General features: G+C 48.3%; 10 protein-coding genes across 10 annotated transcripts; 3 read left to right on the top strand and 7 right to left on the bottom strand.

Moving 5' to 3' along the window:
• Positions 1 to 1800: 1800 nt before the first annotated feature.
• Positions 1801 to 4587, bottom strand: AO090005001166 (putative CUE domain protein; the record flags this gene model as incomplete). The annotated part of the gene is made up of 2 exons (XM_023232940.1): positions 1801 to 2022; positions 3202 to 4587. The coding sequence occupies 2 exons, from the start codon at positions 4585 to 4587 to the stop codon at positions 1801 to 1803; spliced, it is 1608 nt and encodes a 535-aa protein (XP_023089250.1).
• A 1691-nt stretch (positions 4588 to 6278) lies between these two features.
• Positions 6279 to 6833, top strand: AO090005001168 (uncharacterized protein; the record flags this gene model as incomplete). The annotated part of the gene is made up of 3 exons (XM_023232934.1): positions 6279 to 6594; positions 6688 to 6738; positions 6805 to 6833. The coding sequence occupies 3 exons, from the start codon at positions 6279 to 6281 to the stop codon at positions 6831 to 6833; spliced, it is 396 nt and encodes a 131-aa protein (XP_023089251.1).
• A 213-nt stretch (positions 6834 to 7046) lies between these two features.
• Positions 7047 to 9363, top strand: AO090005001169 (Zn(II)2Cys6 transcription factor; the record flags this gene model as incomplete). The annotated part of the gene is made up of 4 exons (XM_023232925.1): positions 7047 to 7112; positions 7168 to 7253; positions 7304 to 8321; positions 8443 to 9363. 4 exons carry the CDS (start codon positions 7047 to 7049, stop codon positions 9361 to 9363), a joined length of 2091 nt encoding a protein of 696 aa, XP_023089252.1.
• Positions 9364 to 9452: 89 nt separating this feature from the next.
• On the bottom strand, positions 9453 to 10066 carry AO090005001170 (uncharacterized protein; the record flags this gene model as incomplete). The annotated part of the gene is made up of 2 exons (XM_023232916.1): positions 9453 to 9536; positions 9623 to 10066. The coding sequence occupies 2 exons, from the start codon at positions 10064 to 10066 to the stop codon at positions 9453 to 9455; spliced, it is 528 nt and encodes a 175-aa protein (XP_023089253.1).
• Positions 10067 to 10206: 140 nt separating this feature from the next.
• Positions 10207 to 10644, bottom strand: AO090005001171 (uncharacterized protein; the record flags this gene model as incomplete). Its single annotated transcript, XM_023232911.1, has 1 exon — positions 10207 to 10644. One exon carries the CDS (start codon positions 10642 to 10644, stop codon positions 10207 to 10209), a length of 438 nt encoding a protein of 145 aa, XP_023089254.1.
• A 52-nt stretch (positions 10645 to 10696) lies between these two features.
• On the bottom strand, positions 10697 to 11149 carry AO090005001172 (uncharacterized protein; the record flags this gene model as incomplete). Its single annotated transcript, XM_023232907.1, has 1 exon — positions 10697 to 11149. One exon carries the CDS (start codon positions 11147 to 11149, stop codon positions 10697 to 10699), a length of 453 nt encoding a protein of 150 aa, XP_023089255.1.
• A 59-nt stretch (positions 11150 to 11208) lies between these two features.
• Positions 11209 to 12570, bottom strand: AO090005001173 (uncharacterized protein; the record flags this gene model as incomplete). The annotated part of the gene is made up of 1 exon (XM_023232902.1): positions 11209 to 12570. One exon carries the CDS (start codon positions 12568 to 12570, stop codon positions 11209 to 11211), a length of 1362 nt encoding a protein of 453 aa, XP_023089256.1.
• A 737-nt stretch (positions 12571 to 13307) lies between these two features.
• Positions 13308 to 14838, bottom strand: AO090005001174 (uncharacterized protein; the record flags this gene model as incomplete). The annotated part of the gene is made up of 4 exons (XM_001818082.1): positions 13308 to 13424; positions 13479 to 13661; positions 13735 to 14118; positions 14176 to 14838. 4 exons carry the CDS (start codon positions 14836 to 14838, stop codon positions 13308 to 13310), a joined length of 1347 nt encoding a protein of 448 aa, XP_001818134.1.
• Positions 14839 to 15697: 859 nt separating this feature from the next.
• Positions 15698 to 16822, top strand: pex7 (putative peroxisome biosynthesis protein (Peroxine-7); the record flags this gene model as incomplete). The annotated part of the gene is made up of 2 exons (XM_001818083.1): positions 15698 to 15861; positions 15919 to 16822. 2 exons carry the CDS (start codon positions 15698 to 15700, stop codon positions 16820 to 16822), a joined length of 1068 nt encoding a protein of 355 aa, XP_001818135.1.
• A 460-nt stretch (positions 16823 to 17282) lies between these two features.
• On the bottom strand, positions 17283 to 18219 carry AO090005001176 (DUF1014 domain protein; the record flags this gene model as incomplete). Its single annotated transcript, XM_001818084.3, has 3 exons — positions 17283 to 17787; positions 17907 to 18007; positions 18166 to 18219. 3 exons carry the CDS (start codon positions 18217 to 18219, stop codon positions 17283 to 17285), a joined length of 660 nt encoding a protein of 219 aa, XP_001818136.1.
• Between the last annotated feature and the right edge of the window lie 25 nt (positions 18220 to 18244).

Genomic DNA, 18244 nt, shown 5'->3' with positions numbered 1-18244 from the left:
CTTGAGATCCAGAAACATGCCTAGTGTAATTGCCATTGTTTAGAGTACCGGGCATGGTACTGGGAACTCGCAGACGGAAAATATTTGGAAGCTCGTGGAGTTGACGCCCATCAGCCAGATGACAACGTTACGCAGATTGAATCGGTGATCAAGAGTACTTCGAGTCAGCGTTCTATTGATTGCTTGTCAGATGGCTTATCAGCAAATCCAACACGAGGAATATTTGGATGGTTAAGATCAACTGGTATCCAGCAAATGAAAGGCATGTATACAAGCATCCTTGGTTTGACGTTGGAGACTCTGATGAAGATGGAAGTTTGGACGATCGGGAGGATAGTAGTAAAGTCAATGAGGCAGACATACGTAAGGCAGTGGAGAACTGACTTGATAGGAACTCATGGTAATAATTCATCAAGGTAGAATTTCCAGAGAAGTCAATGGAGAAAGGACTTGAGAAATGGTATTGATAGTAGATGTTCGGAGATAGCGGACATAACTCTGTTTTGTAGGGTGTTGGGGGACTTGACCGCCCTGTTTAAATAGGAAGGCGGTTCAATGAAGTCAAACCTCAAAAATCTCCGACCGAGGAAAAGGGGTTCTTTTACTTGTATACTGTAATGCGATAAACACCACCAAAAAGGTTTCTCCAGACCTGTAAAGTATGTAGCATCATAAGTACATTGCAGGAAGGACAATATAATTTTTTTAAGTGAAAAATAATCGCTTTGTATGGTATGATAACTCGGAGACGCTGACTGTGCCAAAGATTCAGGATTCAATGGGCCATCCCGCGGAGTGTTCAAATAATTCTGCCAGAAAATAGAGAAGCCGTCGCGTGTTCCTGAGCGGTAACTTAGCAGCAGCATCACCGAGTCTCATCCAGCAATATGTCCACTTCCAGATTGCCTAATATCCCCGCTCTGCGTAAACACCAACTTCTCTTGGAATTGTAAGTCTTTTTAATCTTATCTGTACCGTTTCAAAATGAAGCCAAATTAACATATTTCAACTGTAGTGCGAGTTTAAACCATGCAGCCCCTCCAGGACTCTATGTGAGCCCTGCTCCGAATGATCCTACTCTCTGGACGGGTGTTCTATTTGTTCGTACTGGTACGATACTATCCCTTTGATTGGGATAAGCAAAACCACTTTGGTCCCTTCTAGAGCTAATCAATTTACTTTGGCGTTGTTCAGGCCCGTATGCTTCTGCTATCCTTCGTTTCCAGATCCGATTTCCGCCTTCATATCCCGATCTCCCACCTTTGGTGACCTTCTCCACCGATGTATTCCATCCGTTGATCGTTCCCCTTACCACATACACCTTCAGCACAAACGCTTCGAGTGAAGATCCCGTCAGTGCTTCGGACGAGGAGCGATTACCGCCCGGCGGATTTAGCTTACGACATGGATTTCCCCACTGGTTTGGCCGAGGTAAACGAAGTGTGATCAACTCAGCGGACTCTTCGAGAGCCGTGAGTATTAATGGCTTCAGTACCGGTGGTGATAGAGCTGGCAATGACTCGCCTCAGAGCCCAAACGACGCCTCTAGGCCTACATCTCCGTCGAAGAATCAAGCGGATAATGATCGAGAGGAGAGTGCTACCTCAATAACAGCAGAGAAACCCGTGGAGATAAGGGAGTCTGTCCCAGTTACTGCTCTATTGAATTATATTCGCTCTACATTCGATGACGAAACAGTGCTCGACTCGTTGCCGCTCGAAGCTGCTGGGAATCCAAGCGCTTGGCATGCGTGGAAGGCTCACAGAAAAGATAGCAGTAACTCGGCCTTCACAAGTAGCTCTAAAAAGGAAATCCCGCAGGCGCGGCTTCCTGGTGATTGGCACTGGGATGGGATTTGGGCCAAGCGTGTCCAAGATGAGGTCGAGGCGAGTCATTCGGAAGCAACATTGTTTGGCAATGCGACACGAAGTGGAACTGAGGATATGGTAAGAGTCTCCCATCAGTGTTCCATATTACCAGGCAGCTCATTGTGGCCATCGCTGACCGAAGCTTGCAGATTCGCTTCTCTCGATTAGACGACGCCACGTTAACATCAATCAAAGAGATGATAAACCCACAGGTGGAAGAAGCACGCCATTAGTTCAATCTCTGCGATTTATACCCAATTCATTATTCATGTATACAGGAAGAAATAATATCTGTACGAACTCTGACCCTCCTGTTTCCCCATCCCCGTTTAGCACTCCTTGGTACGCTCCTTCCCAAAAGGATGTTCTATGTATATCTACGATTTCCTGCAATCGGGTGGAAGGCTTCTCTTCATTCTATCCATTCGTACAGAAGACATCCTCATAACTCTTTGCATACCGAATACCCGCCGCATCCATCAGAGTAAATAGACATACAAGCATGGCTAAGAATTACGACACCTTCGTCGTCATCGGATTAGTTACTATTCCGATATTTCTTATCGGCATCATCTTCATAATGGCTCTGGCTCTTTCGGGGGCCTGCAGTGGTCGGCTTCACACTCACTATCTCTTTTGCATGAACCCCCAGGATAGGCATAAGGAGAGAGCCTCTGCTCGCGGCAGTTCTGACGTTCCCGATATTACAATTTCTCCACCGGCGCCCTATGCAAAACAGGAATCAGACCAGGAGAAGGAGATGGTTTAGAAGGACGGCTTTGGTTCCACATTTTTGGCGACGGAGGCAGCTCAAGAAAATCAAGACGAGCACTCCGAAAGGGTAATTGATATTGTCAGCCATTACGATGTACCTGAACCACGCCGTTATCCCTATCCGTGAAGCTCTTGCATACGATCCGTCGACTCGCACTCTGAACCGTTGATTAGATGAATACTCGACTGCTACCAAATGCCAACCGGTGGGTGTTGCAGACTGTTGTTGGAGGATTCATTGCTACTGGCCGAGTCAAGCTTAGCTGAGAGATGGTGGTTACTTCGTCAGTTGCAGGCTGGGTAAAATACCTATGCTTCATTCGTACCCTGATTCTATAATTAATGGTTTATAATCAAGGAAGAATTTTGTGATCCTTTAACTTTTGTTCACGAGGTGTGATATAGGCTTGAATAGCACTATATCTTTTCTTAGTCTTGCAATGGCAGAGATTCGCCATGCAATAAGTGATAGAACTGGAGCATCACGCTGACAAACGCGAAGATCATAATATAAACTGATTATCTTGATCACCATCCTAACGAGACATTATTCATTTACAAAATTTCTCAAGATAGGCGCTTCATCTTCAGACTGCTTCTTATTCCAGACTGGTTCCCCGTCGTCATCGAACTCAGCCCACTGGAAGAAACCACAGCTCTTTTTGCCAGGGGCAAAGCCTCCGTAACACATCCACATATACCTACCTCTAGTTTCCCGCTTGCGCTGAGCACAGCGCAGAATGGCATGCATACCACACCGACAACGAGGAGTGTTCCGTGGATGGAGGGAGTCGCGATACCAGCGATAAGTGACATTGATGCGGCGGTTTCCAGACAGAGGGTGTGGTGAAACCGTCTGGGCAGGTGCGATGGCATGTTTCCACTCTTCTTGCATTTCGGCATGCATAACCAGCAGAGAGTTATGGGGGAGATGAATGGAGATTTGACCTTGGGCATCAGCGCGGACGTCAGATACCACTCGTGACTGCTTCCGCTCAGGTTGTGGCGTAGGCGTGTCTTTCTCACTTTGAGAGGCCTCTTCGTCTTCATTGCTGGGTACGATCCGCCGGACGCGGAATTCTCGTTCCACGCCTAAGCTCAGGCTACCAATGATGGCTCGTGGGCCAAGGTAAGTCAGTTCATCCGAGTGGTACCCCACGCTCTCAGCGGGGCCATCATAGCAATTAACGAATGCGGCATTTGGCATCCATTCTTTCGGAGACTGGTATCTGAGCTTTTCCCCGCCAGGGTAGAAGGTTTTGATCCGGTGACGTACTTCATCGTTCACAGTGTGCTGCACTTTGGCGGAAACAGCTCGCATATGCGGTGTGATCTGACGCACATTTGACCGATAGGTCCCGCCGTATGTGTATTCTGATGTGTGCTGACGGTACTCCTCCGGCGTAGAGACGTATACGCTAGATGAGTGAGGGCTTTCAACTGTTCGATCGAACAGCTGGAACTTATATCTAGAGAAATATTTAGACTCCTCCAGAAGTTCTAGGAGGAGTGCATTCGCCTGCTCCGCTGGAAGGAAATTGTGGATGATTGTACATGGCGTGTGGGCCGCGACATCCTTCGGGGAGTATAGATGTAGGGTTTTACCCTTCCTAGTCAGTGGTTTTCGTTTGATGAGTGACTCTTTCCCCTCGTCGGCGTGGAGGACAAGTGACGTTAAAGACGTCTGTACAGATGGTGTACCCGGTATCACCCGCTTCTTGGAGGGAGGGGCTTGTGTTGCGATCGTAGATGCGGCGGCTTCCACTGACCCGCTACATGAAACAAGGACATCTAGAAGCGTTTCCTGTGTAATCTCTGGAAAAAGTGACACGAGCAGTGCTAGCTTTACATCTGTTGAGTCCTCATCCGGGAGTGGCGATTCTGATGCCGCCCGCGGGACTGGTGAGCTAGGCCGTGGCCTCTTCCTGGTTATGAAACGGTCCATAGATAGGACTCACGACTCCAATCCGAAGCCATGAGGTAATATATGTTTATGGGTTTGTGATGAGGGCTCGGAATGAAAGACTCAAGTTAAGATACGATTGATATTTCCGGGGCCACGTGATTGCTTTGGAAGTGGCCAATCAGATACTACGAAGCATGCAATGTGGAAGTAAACCCCTAGTATATATATAAAGAACTGTGTACTTTACGTCCCTCTTGCCCATCCGATGCAGCTAAAATATGCTCGCCGGAATATCCTCACACAGGGTATCACAGAGTTATATACTAGAACCAAGCTCCCCGCATTCGGTGTCGACTGATTCGTTCATCGGCGTCAAATTATCCCCGAAATCCGTCTGACCACCTACTTTCTTATTTGATGATCATGGGATTCATGTAGAAGAAAACATTGTCTGTGCCCCAATGGGTGTCAGATGTGGTCGAACTTCAAGCCAATTCCTCATTTGTCATACCGAAAATTAACAATATATGCGAACCAAGCAACCTTGGTCTTGGTTAGGGTTATAGAGATACATTATCCAATTCAATAGCACCTTGAATATGAACCAAAAATCTCTCTGTAAGAATCTTAGCTCATGCTCCATTTATATCTCTGGATTGTGACGTTATTATTAGGGTAACAGTCAAAATGCTGTTCGCCGAACCGTTGTTCATTAGGATGCGGCATGCTCCAGGTTACATCAAGCTGCAGCATTACGAGGCAGTCTAGGTTATAATCTTGTTTGCTTGCTCATTAGCTACTTAACTAACTTTTGAACGGACTCCAAGACGATCTCCATTATCTGCACCGTTGCATATTAAACTCAGCTCTACCGACCCCAGAGGAATTCCAGCTGAGGTCTTGAATCTTCCCCCAAAACCGGGCTCTCCGACCACGATGCACATTCCTTGCCCCTTAAGTCCCACGAATTTCGAGGCTTTAACTGAAGAACTCGAATTTTCGAATGAGAATTGGAAGCAATGGTGTTACAAAACTGGCCCAATCCTACTGAAGCTTATGACATCGTCGGTTTATAGCATCGAGCGGCAACACCAGTACCTTGAGTTCTACGTCCGTGTCATCATCGCTTGCTTGGGGCCCTATCCACAAGTATTTCGAAGTTCTCTTACCCAGAGTGGACTTCCTGTGGAGTTCAGCGTCAACTACCAGCAGCATGGAAAGCAACCAACTGTTCGCATAGCTTTTGAGCCCCTCAGCGGAGCGCGAGGTACCGAGCCCGTTGCCTACGATCGAGATATAGCAAAGAAGTTTCTCTCTACCTTGTCAGAACTGGAACTCAAAGGATTCGATTCGCGATTGTGGGATACAGTCTCCCAGGACATACATCTTGATGCGACCGAAAAAGCCATACTGCAAGAGAACAATATCAATGACACATATTTGAGAACGCAAACACTATTCGGTATCGACTTTTGTCGGAGACAGCGCGATATCGGTAAAAGCCTATGTCTTTCCGGGGTTGAAATGCAAAATATCTGGGCAGTCTTCGCGGGAATTATTGGCCAACACGGTCAAAGACCTACAGAGACAAGTAGACTGCTCTGAGGTGTTTTCAATGGTGGACTGTTACTTGCAGGAGACTAACTCGTATAACCCGTACAATTTCTTCTCGTGGGACTGCATAGAGCCATCAAATTCTCGCCTCAAGCTCCTATATGTGCTCAGCTAGTATGACGCGGGCGAAACTTGAACATGCCTGGTCCCTTGGCTCTCGGCTGCAGGGCCCATATGTGGAAAAGGGCCTGCAGTATCTCTTGCAGCTCCATGACCATATTCAGATTTCGGATAGAGAGCTTCAGATCAAAGTGGAACATGATGATCGAAGTGATACCCCCAAGACAACCCCGTTGATGTGGAATTACGAGATGCGAAGCGAAGATCCATCGCCGTTGACCAAGATCTACTTGCATGTACATGGTGAGAATGATCTAAAAATTGCTACCGGGGTTGCACATTTCATGGAGGAAATTGGCATGGTTGACACAGGTAAAACCTATTTTGGACACTATTCAACTTACTTGTAAGTCATTTTTCATATAATTGAATGGACTCTTGGGGAATTGTGAAAATTCCCATTAGACTCATCTCTGAGCCCAAGTACTCAAAAAAGGAGAAAAACACGGAAGGATAGTGTGTGTTGAGATTTGAGGTAGTCTATTCAGTACATTTTCCTAATTATCTACATTGGAATCACAGGAGGTCTTCATGTAGAGCCAGTGTTTTAGGGCTAACCGGGACGTTCGGAAGAGATCCGCTTCGTCCCAGCGGAAGAGCTCCGTCTCCATTTTCATGACTGCGAAGGCTCGATCTTTTCTCTTTCAACCTCCCTCCGATCATTGGCTGCAGTACGTTGCACAATCACTCTTTATCATTGAAATTTCAGCATTTTATGCTGATTAAAGTACACTCACTATTTATATATTAATATTGTCGCTACTATGGATTCGCCAAGGAGAAATCGGAATCGCGCCGCATGCCGCCGCTGTCAACGACGGAAGATCCGCGTATGTTTCTGCTCTATAACTTGCGAGCTTCTGCAGCTGACGCTGGTTTATACAGTGCGATGGACAAAGTCCTCGCTGTGGGGCATGCCAGAAGGCCAGCACACCCTGTATCAATGATGGCAAGCAGCTTGTTCAGCGCTCGTTAGTGCATAGCCTGCCCCTAGATAATTAGAAATTCTGATCTTGGATAGGTATATCGCGAGCATGGAGAAACGAATACAATGGCTGGAAACACTAGTAAAAGAATGTTGTCCAAATGTTGACTTGGGCGACCAGCCCACAGACAACCTTGCCCAAGAGGAAGAGCCAGTCCTGATTGAGGAAACGTCTATCCTTAGTCCTCAGAGAGAGCTTGCCGCAAGCGAGGAACAAGGCTCGGGGCAAAGCAGACAGCAATACCAAAGTGGGCCACATCATCCATTACGCTCTATTTCTCGGATGGAATCTCGGCAAGCCCATGAGATAGGACTTGTCTCGCTCTCCCCCGGAGGCGAACCCCGCTATATTGGGCCTTCAAGCGGATATTTCTTTGCCAATCTCGTATTCTCTAGTGCTGGTCGGCATCAGAAGCGACGAAACGCTGCCAATGATTCTGCGGGCTCACTTTCAGGAGAGTCGACCACTCTCGCAGCAGAGATTCTTCATACGCCCGCTTCTTTGCCCCCGCGACGGGAAACTGCTGCCGAATTGTCAGCTAAGTACTTCGAAACCATCCACATCATTTATCCCTTTTTGCATCAGCCATCACATATGAGCTATATAGATCAAATGTACTCGTCGGAGGATGTCAGCCCAATAGTAGCCTTTCAGGTGTATATGGTCATGGCTATTGCTGCCACCGATCTTTCACGGAGATCCAAAGTTCGCCTGCCTGCTGAGGGCTATTATGCTACAGCAATGCAGCATTTTAGTAATATGTCTCCTGATGGAACCTTGGGTGGGTTGCAGTCATTGTTATTGCTCATGGTGTATGGATTCCACAACCCATCCTGTGGAATCAATATATGGAACCTCAACTACCAATGCCTAGCTTCTCTTATCGATTTAGGCCTACAGCGGGATATACGAAACACACCATCTCTGAAGATCTCCCTGTTGGAGCAGGAAATGAGAACCCGGGTTTTCTGGGTGGTGTATACGTTTGACCGAACGATAGGGACAATGATGGGGCGACCGGTGGGTATCCGGGACGAAGCGTGTGATCTGCGTGTGTGTATTTCGCGTATATTTAGATAATTTCTGGGTATGGAACTAACGGCTCTAGCTTCCTATGGACATCTCAGACCTTGAGCTGATGAGACCTGACGCCCAAGAAAGATCCCCTGAACAGTCACCTTCTCATATATCTTTTGGCATACACTTATTCAAAGCCGCCAGACTAAATTCCGAGATCAAGTATGTCATGCACAGTATATCTCGGGAGCCACCAGCCTACGCCTACCCACCCATTCGAGACATATTCATTTGGCAAAGGGAGATGTTGGAGCGTCTGCAGACCTGGAAGGCCGAGACACCACATACTGATAATATCAACAATATGAGCGCCAAGCTCTGCGAAATCAAATATCATGAGATGATGATACTGGTCTTGCGCCCCAGTCCAGCCATTCCAGATCCATCCGAAGATTCTTCCATCTTATGTTTCAGACACGCGATGGAGCTGTTGGAAAGCTTCAGAGAGCTGTATAAGCATGACTCCCTGCAGTATAGCCGGCTGGTTGTCCATTCTATTCTTCTGGGCACACTTGTGGTGCTTCACAGCATTTGGAAGTTTCCTGATATCTCGACAAACTTACAAATAGATGAGCTGTCCAAAAATATAACTACTGCTCTCAATATTCTGAGCAGTATCGGCGAATATTGGCTTGAAGCCCAGAGGGCTAGGGACTGCATCGATGATATCTCAGGTGTGACTATGAGGCGACTCTTGAAAACTCGAGCTTCAGGGGAGTCAACGGCTACCCCACGGCTTCGTTCAAGAATACGGACTACGAATAATATCAAACAAAGCCCTAATCTCTCTTCCCAGTTGCCTTTGGGACAAAACGCAACAAACCAGCAACAGGAGCTTATAGACTTGGATACAAATCCTGCCGGCTTTGGTGATTTCAACACAGGGTTTCCGGACGCTACACTTGAACAATCGGACTCACTACAACTGTTTGGGGACTCTGCATTTGAGGAGACGTTTGGATTGACGGGTGTGCCGGATTTTGATGGTCTCATGTGGGAGCTTTTCAATCTTTCGTGAATCGCTCAAGATCTGATGCGTGTATATATCGGTACGCATACTTAGAAACATCTTCTTTAGCCTCTCTCTGTGAGCTAGCCGAAGACATATTAGGCGCCCTTCTCGGTTCGAGGATTACTTCCATTGCATTCGAAGGCTTCCCAAAGACATCCTTCGGTGTGGTGCTTATAGAACTATGCCACAAAGCACATCAGACATCTTGAACATGAATACTACTAAAACTTTCGACAAACTCCATCTTCTTAGGGCAACTATATACGGGAAGCTGCCAACTTGCGAACTCTAGCTCTATATCGGTGAAACTGAAACAGTCATAGCTAAGCAGCCACTCAATCTGAAAAGCATCATTCAACAGCATCTGCTCCTGCAGTGCATGCAGTACCTTATACCCCACAGCCACACCTGATGCCGGGTCTTGCCCTGCAAATCTCACCTTTTTATCTCCATGACTCTTTGTCTTTTGCAAAATGAGGTCTATGTGCGGCATTACATGGCTCCAGGAACCCCCATTTAATGTCTCCTCCTGGCACCAGACGATATCCTCTGCGTTGGGGTAAGCATCGAGGTTCTGTCGTACCTCTTCCCAAGGGAAGGGATGGAGTTCCTCGACTCTTGTTATGGCTGTATCCTTCAGGTCATGAGTTTCGCGGTGCTTGAAAAGGGCAGCATAGACCTGCCCTGAGCAGAAAATGACACGTTTCATATCCTGAGGGTCATTTATAGTTTTGCCGTGCTCAGTTTCAGACAGAAGAGGTTAAAAGTAAGGCGGTTCAGTGAAGTCTCGAATATCAGAGCGAGCAAGGGGATGGCGGAGCAGATATTTGGAGAAGAGGATAATAAGCGCTAAGTTGATGATTCAATCAGTGCTCTGCCATACGACACTATGGTCAAGGAAGAGGAAGACATACGCTTTCTAAACTCGCGATGGACTTGCCGGCGCAGGACATGGAAGTAATTGGCCGGGCTGGTCATGCATACCACTTGGATATTACAATCCTGATACTGCCGCTTCAGCTGCTCAGGGGAGGGGAATGACCTTGAGTCTTCATTGCCTAATTGCAGGAACCGCTCCAATCGAGCTGATGTATGCTCTGGGCCCTGGCCGTCGTATCCGTGTGGTAAGGAAAGGACCACACCTGACCTTTGGAGCCATTTCTCTTCAGATGATGCAATATAATTGTCGATAATGCACTGAGCATTGTTGGCAAAGTCTCCAAACTGTGCTTCCCATATCACTAGTGCATTTGGGTCAGCTAACGAATAGCCGTACTCGAAGCCCATTGCGGTATTCTCCGTCAGCGACGAATTGGTAATGCTGAAGAGGCCTTGCCCTTCACCGAGGGTGCTTAGTGGGGTGTAGGTTTTGTTGGACTGTTGATCGTGGAGGACTGAATGTCGCTGAGAGAAGGTACCTCGTTCTACATCCTGTCCAGAGACACGGACAGTCGTGCCCTCCCGCAATAGTGTTGCTGAAGGCGAGAGCCTCAGCTGTTGCCCAGTCAATATTTTTTCCAGAGTCGACAGTCTGTTTGCGACGAGCGAGGATACGCTCTAGATTCTTGTGTGGTACGAAACCTTCGGGGACTGCACTTCCCAGTTTCTGGGATACCGTCTCCACAGCCTGATGGTCAATGGCTGTCAACTTTTGTGGCAGTGTCTCTCTTTCTAACTCCATGGGTGATCTCACACTTTTCCAAGAGTCGATTAGCCACTCGCGCACATCAGGCGTGTGATCGTCACTCTTTCCCAGACACTGCATAAGCTTGTCCCAAGCATCATTCTTCATAGCCTCCACCTGCTCCCGTGTTATGATGCCTTGCTCAATCAGCCCTGTCTCGTACCGGCCTAGGATATGGGCCTTATTGGCAATCCGCTCGTACATAGTAGGCTGAGTGAAAGAAGCCTGGTCCACCTCATTGTGTCCGTTGCGCCGATAGCAAATAATATCGACCACACAATCTTTCTTGAATCGTGTGCGGAAATCAGCTGCAAGAATCGCCGCCGAGCAAACCGCTTCGACATCGTCTCCATTGACGTGGTATACTGGTGCATCCAGCATCTTAGCCACATATCCGTCGTGAAGCCGACCTGGTTGTTTACAATCACGCGCAGGGTGCCGCCAGTAGTATACCCGGGTAAACCAGACAGCCCCAAAGTCTCGTATATAGTGCCCTGAGCGGCAAAGGACGCATCCGTATGCACATTCAGCATCATTGTGGACTCCCGTTCATCTGCAAGACGATCCTGGATCCCGCGCGTCTTACCCATAGCGACCGGGTTCACCGAATCCAAATGCGATGGCTGAGGCAACACATTCATATACACTTTCTTACCGGAAGGTGTCACACGCTCACCACTACCACCGTAATGATATTTGATATCTCCGGGAATACCCCAAGAGGAGGTTCCCTTGGGATCGAAATCACGGAACATGGACGCCCCATCCTTCCCGACAATGTTGTACAGCATATTCATGCGGCCACGATGCGCAACTCCCATTTCAATCTTATCAACCCCATGTTCAGCCGACCTATCAATCGCAGTCTCCAGCGCAGGAATATAGCTCTCAACACCATCCAACCCGAACCGTTTCTCATTCGGGAACTTAGTCGCAACGAACTTCTCCCAACTAGTAGCGCGGACAAGACCATGCAACATACGTCGCTTCTCCTCGTCAGTGAACCGATGGCGCTGCGCCCCCTCAATCCGAGCCCGGATCCAGTCCACCTGCTCCTGATTCGAGATATGCATGTATTCGATCCCCATCGTGCTGCAATAGGTCTTCTCACAGGCAGCGATAACCTCCCACAGGGGTTTGGGCTTCTCGGACGTGAAATCCTGCACAGAGCCTGTCCCAACGGTGAGCACGAGATCAAGATCTTGCTCACTGAGCCCATAATGACTCAATTGCAGTTCTTTCCGACAAATCTTTCCCTCGTTCGCCATTCCCAGCGGATCAGTAGATGCGTGCTCGTGTCCCCATCTCTGATACGCCTGGATCAGCTGAATTACCTTCAATTGTTTGACAGTAGAGCTATCCTCTCGCGAACTAGGTGCGATTGATGTCCTCGTCGATGCCGTCACTAGCCCTGGAGGCGACATAAATGCCTGGTCCATGGGTATATGGCCATTCTCGACGTTGTGGAAATACGCCTGCCATGAAAGATGCACAGAAGATGGGTCATTCTTCCACGATGAATACATCATGTCGATATAGGTTGCTGCACTTCCTTGTAGGAAGTCATCATTGTGAACCTGGAGAGGGAGAGTTAACCTTTTCTGTCAAAATCTCCATGTCGAATGAAACGTACTATTTCTTCCTTGGTGGCCCTGTGGAGTGGCCAGAACGGCATATCGTCGTTGTGGATGCGAGAGAAGACAACGCTGTGTGCGATATATAGAGCTGACTCTGCTCTGACGAGTGAGGTACCGTGCCCGCGATATCAACATTGTGGTTGTACTTCTTGCTTATATGTTCTTCATGGAGTTGAGAGGGCGGAGATTAGGGTCCGGCTTAGGGATTGTATGTATGATGGGCGTGGGTGTATGTACCAGGGGGTCGGAGATTACGGCTCTCTATAAATGATCTAGAGGCCGGATATCTCTGCCCCCACACTTCGGTAGATAGGATGCTTACATGTATTTCATGCGTCGTGGAATGAGTGCGAATCGGTGTAATGACATCTTGCCGGGAAGCATTTCTGTGGCCTGAGGAATTATCGGACTTTCATCGTATCCTGGTCTTGGGGAAAGAGATTCTCCTCTATCCTCTGCAGGTTTCGTTTTAATTGTTTTACTTTATACTGGTTTCTTGTTTCTTTGCTAGGGACTTTCAGAAACATGACCGAGTTCTTGGTATTGTACATATAAATACTTCCTCACGGCGAGATTATTGACCAACATTGATGATCTCTAAAGATGAGTAAACTTACATACTATATAGTTCACGCGATAAGCATACTGGCTGGGTCCTCAAGATACTTCTTTACCAGTGTCAAGAACGTAACTGCTTCACGGCCGTCGACTAGCCGATGATCGTAGGTCAATGCAGTATACATCATCTGGTGGAGTCAGAATAATCCACAAACGTAATAGAACAGAGGGCAAGGGCTTACTGGACGAATCTCGACCTGTCCATCGATAGCTACCGGTCTCTGTTGAATTCCGTAAATCCCAAGCACGGCCGTCTGCGGGATATTGATAATGGGAGTGCCAAACAACGAACCCCAGATTCCGCTATTACTGATCGTAAAGGACCCACCGACCAGGTCATCCATAGTCAACTTGCCATCGCGAGCCTAATAAGTGGTAGACGTCAGAAAATAGATTCTGGTTGTAGAGCTCTGCTAGTAGCAACTCTGATCGATTCACCTTCTTCCCCAGCTCGGCGATACCCTGCTCGATTTCCACGATGCCCTGTCTTTCCATATTACGCAGCACTGGTGTCACCAAGCCTTTGGGAGTCGCGACGGCAACGCTAAGGTCGATATAGTCATGGAAGACAATCGTATCATCATTCTCAATGGACGCATTGATAGCCGGAATCTCCCGAAGAGCCAGCGCGGAGGCCCGCGCCACCGGGCCCATGAAGCCTAGCTTGACGCCGTGTTTCTGAAGCACGTCATCCTTGTTTTGAGAGCGTAACGCCATAATCTTGCTCATGTCCGCTTCGTTGAACGTCGTCAAGAATGCGGCTGTGTTCTGCGATTCTTTTAGACGCTCTGCCGTGCGCAGACGCATACGAGACATTTTGACCTAGTGTTTTGATAGTCAGCTGCCTGGTGGGTGCATAGAACGAATGAGTGATCTAACCTTCGTCTCTGATCGACTCCCTTGAAAGGCTGATACCGGACCTTGGCTGTTTGGTACGGGCTGTGGAGTAGTCTTTGGGGTAGGAGTAGGAGTTGTTCCTTTTTTTGGCTCTTGGGAGGGTGTTATTTCCCTAGTAGGTATTTGTTGCTTCTGAGTGGCTTCCTGAGGAGTTTTAGAAGTTTGTTCGGCTTGCGGTGGTAGTGGTGACTGTGAAGTTGTATCGCGCTCTTCGAGGCTAATCTCAATAACAGCTTGTCCCACTGTAACGGTGTCGCCCTCGTTGACAATTAACTTTGTGATCATTCCACTCTGTGGTGCATTTACGGCGACATCTATCTTGTCCGTTTCGATAGAGGCGACCTCTTCATCTTGTTCAACGTAGTCGCCGACCTGTCTGTTGAAGGTCGACAGGACGCCCTCGGAGATGGATTCGGCCATGGATGGGACGCAAATGATCTTGGTTTCGGCCGCATGGAGGGCAGATGCGCTGAATTGGCGTAGCTGCAATGATTGCCAGTTCTTTTTCTGAGTGAACACAATTGGCCTAACCGTTGATGGGAGCCTGCACCTGCTAGGTAATATGCTGGACGCGTGTTGAGCTGATGTGGTTCGAAGGGCGCGAGGGTAGCAGCCCCGGAGATAATGCATTGAACGCCTTGACATGGTTGATATGGAGTATCTTAGAGACCAAAGGGTAGGCGATACAATCGCAGATAAAAAAAAATACAAGATAAACCGAGAGAATCGGCTTAACCCCCGGACTCCGGTTCTTTGCGTCGGCAAAGCAGCGTTTCACCGATATCTCGGAAATTCGGTATCACTTGGAAATACACACACACTATTTATTAACAGGAGCATCATCCCAAGTCGTTTTTGAGCGTGACAAATTTTCCCATCATTTTCTTTCGTTTAGGCAGCCGCATATTTTATGTGAAATGAGAGTAACATTGTATCAGGGCTTAATAGTCACAAGTCTCGATCAAAGGACGGCATGCAATAAATTTCAGCTATTGATAGCCTGAATGATCATGGTTAATTATGTTTTGGAGTTGTGTTTGGCTTAAGACCATACCATTTTATAGTGTGTGGTTCTTGGGGTAAGTTATAACTGGGGTATACGTCAATCCTGTACGATAATCTGAACTGTGAAGAGAAAGTCCGCTGCAGGCCAGTCATGAATGTTGGGGATGTTGTATTCGAGGGGATTGCAATATATATAGCTTGGTAATGCAAGTATGTTGTTGTTGAGGGGAGGATGTATGTAGTAGTTATTGTGGAAAGTGGATATACAACATGACGTTGACGCTAATCACGGGGACTCCACCAATCACGGTAAATGGACCTCGGCTCAATGAAGTGAGAATCTCCCCGCAACAAAGTCATTTGATTTCGGTCACCATTCTTTGCGATATGATCTTTCACCACAGTTGCTAATCTACGCCCACCACTTTCTCCTTGTCCAGATATTTACCTCCTTGTGACTTTAACAGCGCGGTTTCGCCCCGGATCATACCCCAGAACCATGCTGCATTTTCGCACCGAGGGCTATAACGGCTGTGCGGTTAAGTACTCCCCGTTCTTCGATAACCGACTGGCCGTCGCTGGGTCGGCCAACTTTGGACTCGTAGGAAATGGACGGATGTACATTTTGGAGCTGACTCCAAACGGAATTGTACCCGTGAAATGGTACAGGCCTTCCATTGAACATGATCCAGTCAATTCATTCTAACTAGACGATGCCAGGTTTACCACCCAAGACTCACTCTACGATCTTGCATGGTCCGAGATCCATGAAAATCAAGTTCTTACAGCCTCCGGGGATGGTAGCATTAAGCTATTTGATTGCAACCTGAACGACTTCCCCGTCCAGAATTGGAAGGAACACAACCGCGAAGTCTTCAGTGTGCACTGGAATCTTGTCGCGAAAGACCGTTTCTGCTCCAGCAGCTGGGACGGTACTGTGCGCGTCTGGACTCCCGATCGACCACATTCACTCGTCACTCTTCCTACACACAGCTGCACATACTCCGCATCTTTCTCGCCACATTCACCCGACATCCTTTCCTGTGTTACCTCCGACTCTTACGTCCGTCTGTTCGACCTTCGCACCCCGGCATCCGCCTCCAACCACCTCACTCTCCAGATTCCGATCCATGCAGCCCCGGTATCTCCGATTCCTGGTAAACCGGGCGTTCCACCGGCCGCCTGTCCTCCTTCCGAAGCTCTGACACATGACTGGAATAAATATCGACCGTCTATCCTGGCCACCGCGGGCGTGGATCGGACGATCCGCACCTTTGATATCCGTGCCCCGCAGCAGGGCCCACAAACCGTGATGGTTGGGCATGACTACGCCATCCGCAAGATCTCCTGGTCGCCACACTTGTCCAATGTTCTCCTTAGTGGAAGCTACGACATGACATGTCGTGCATGGAACGACCAATCTCCCCCAGGAGTTGTTGGGGATGTCGACTCGATGCGAGCGGGTCCTAGTCCAACGATGGGAGTGGAGATGGGCCGAATGTCGCGTCATACAGAGTTCGTGACTGGAGTCGATTGGTGTATGTTCGGAAGTGAGGGTTGGTGTGCCAGTGTGGGATGGGACGAAAGTCTGTATGTGTGGGATGTTCGGGCAGTCATGGGATAGACTCCCCTCTGATTTTGGATGACCCGCCTTGGTTTATTTCTTCCTTCTGTATTGGATATTAGATTGCATGATACCATTTCCTGACAGCGATTGATTGGCCTGTCGGATATTGAACACTTTATGACTACGATTCTGGTTACTAAGGGCTGTTGTCACTTGGGGTATAGAATATGCTTTTTGTTTATTTTTAATCGTTAAACAATCTATAATATCCGACATCAATCATCACCATAAGTATATGAATCACCTTCCACGGTAAAACAGTGGAGACATGGCATTCTCCCACCTATGTCCACCGTCGTGGACTCACCGTGAAACCAAAAAGCCAAATCCGGGTATATCAAGACCACAGGACCCATCTCAAGTGCCCTGTGCGAAGAAGAGCGCCCAGGTAAGCACCTTCTCCTTTGAAGGAACATGCCAGAACCCAATTGAAAGCAAGTAGGAAAAGAAAGCGGCCTTATTTCGTCAATCTGGCCTCCGTCTTCTTCCTCTCCGCGTCGCGAACAGCGGCGATCTCATCCTTCGATGCATCGAACGAGACATGAGCCTGGTTGAAAGGATTCTCCTCGCTCTTGTCGAATTCCTTCTTGATGAGCTCTATACGCTGCTGTCTCCGCAAACCAGGGTTCTCCTGCTCCACCTCGGGCATTCGGCGCGCCTCATACGCCGCATAAGCAGCCTTGAATCGTCTCTCCGGATGGCGATCGATCTTCGACGACTCCTTGCCTGTCAACGACAGGGCGTCTAGCGCGTTATCGATACCGGAGGCGTTGAGAGCAGCTCCTTTACGAGACGCAGGCTGATCGTCGAGCTGGGAGAGATCCAATCCACGGGACTTCTTGACCGGTTGGTTCGATTTGCCCTTAGGCTTAGAGGGTTGGGAGGCTTCTTCGGCGGCGAGTAGAGCATCGCGCTCGGCTTTCTTGCGGGCTGCGTCTGCTTTCTTGGCTTCCTCTGCTTCTCTGGATTTAGGAATTCGATTAGCATACTAGTTGCACGAACAGATAAATCGTACCCCACATTGGATATCCTCCCCCTCCTTCCTCCATAACTAAAAGACAGACAAAAGGTCGACACTCACTTCTTAGCATTACCCTTAGCACCCTTCGCCCACTGCTTATCCTCCTCAGCTGCACGCTTCTGATCCTCAACGGCCTTCTTAGCTGCAGCCGCTTCCGCTTTCTATTTTAAATCCACACTCATCAGCAATACAATCCATATTATCTTGGTGGTCGCGTGCCATAATAACCATGTGGCGGGGGCGGGGCAAAGGCAAAAGCTCAGATTTATCAGATCCGAATACATTATCAGATCGGATAGCAAGGGGGACTTTCACGTACGCGGGCGTTTCCGGCTGCCTTCTTGGAGTTCTCGCCGCCCTTCTTGGGACCCATTTTGAGATGTCTTCTCTTCCGGTTT

This window comes from Aspergillus oryzae, chromosome 1 (assembly GCF_000184455.2).
Source record: "Aspergillus oryzae RIB40 DNA, chromosome 1".
Lineage (NCBI taxonomy): Eukaryota > Fungi > Ascomycota > Eurotiomycetes > Eurotiales > Aspergillaceae > Aspergillus > Aspergillus oryzae.
The sequence above is the reverse complement of the archived record's forward strand: the minus strand, read 5'-3'. Positions and strand labels throughout refer to the sequence as shown.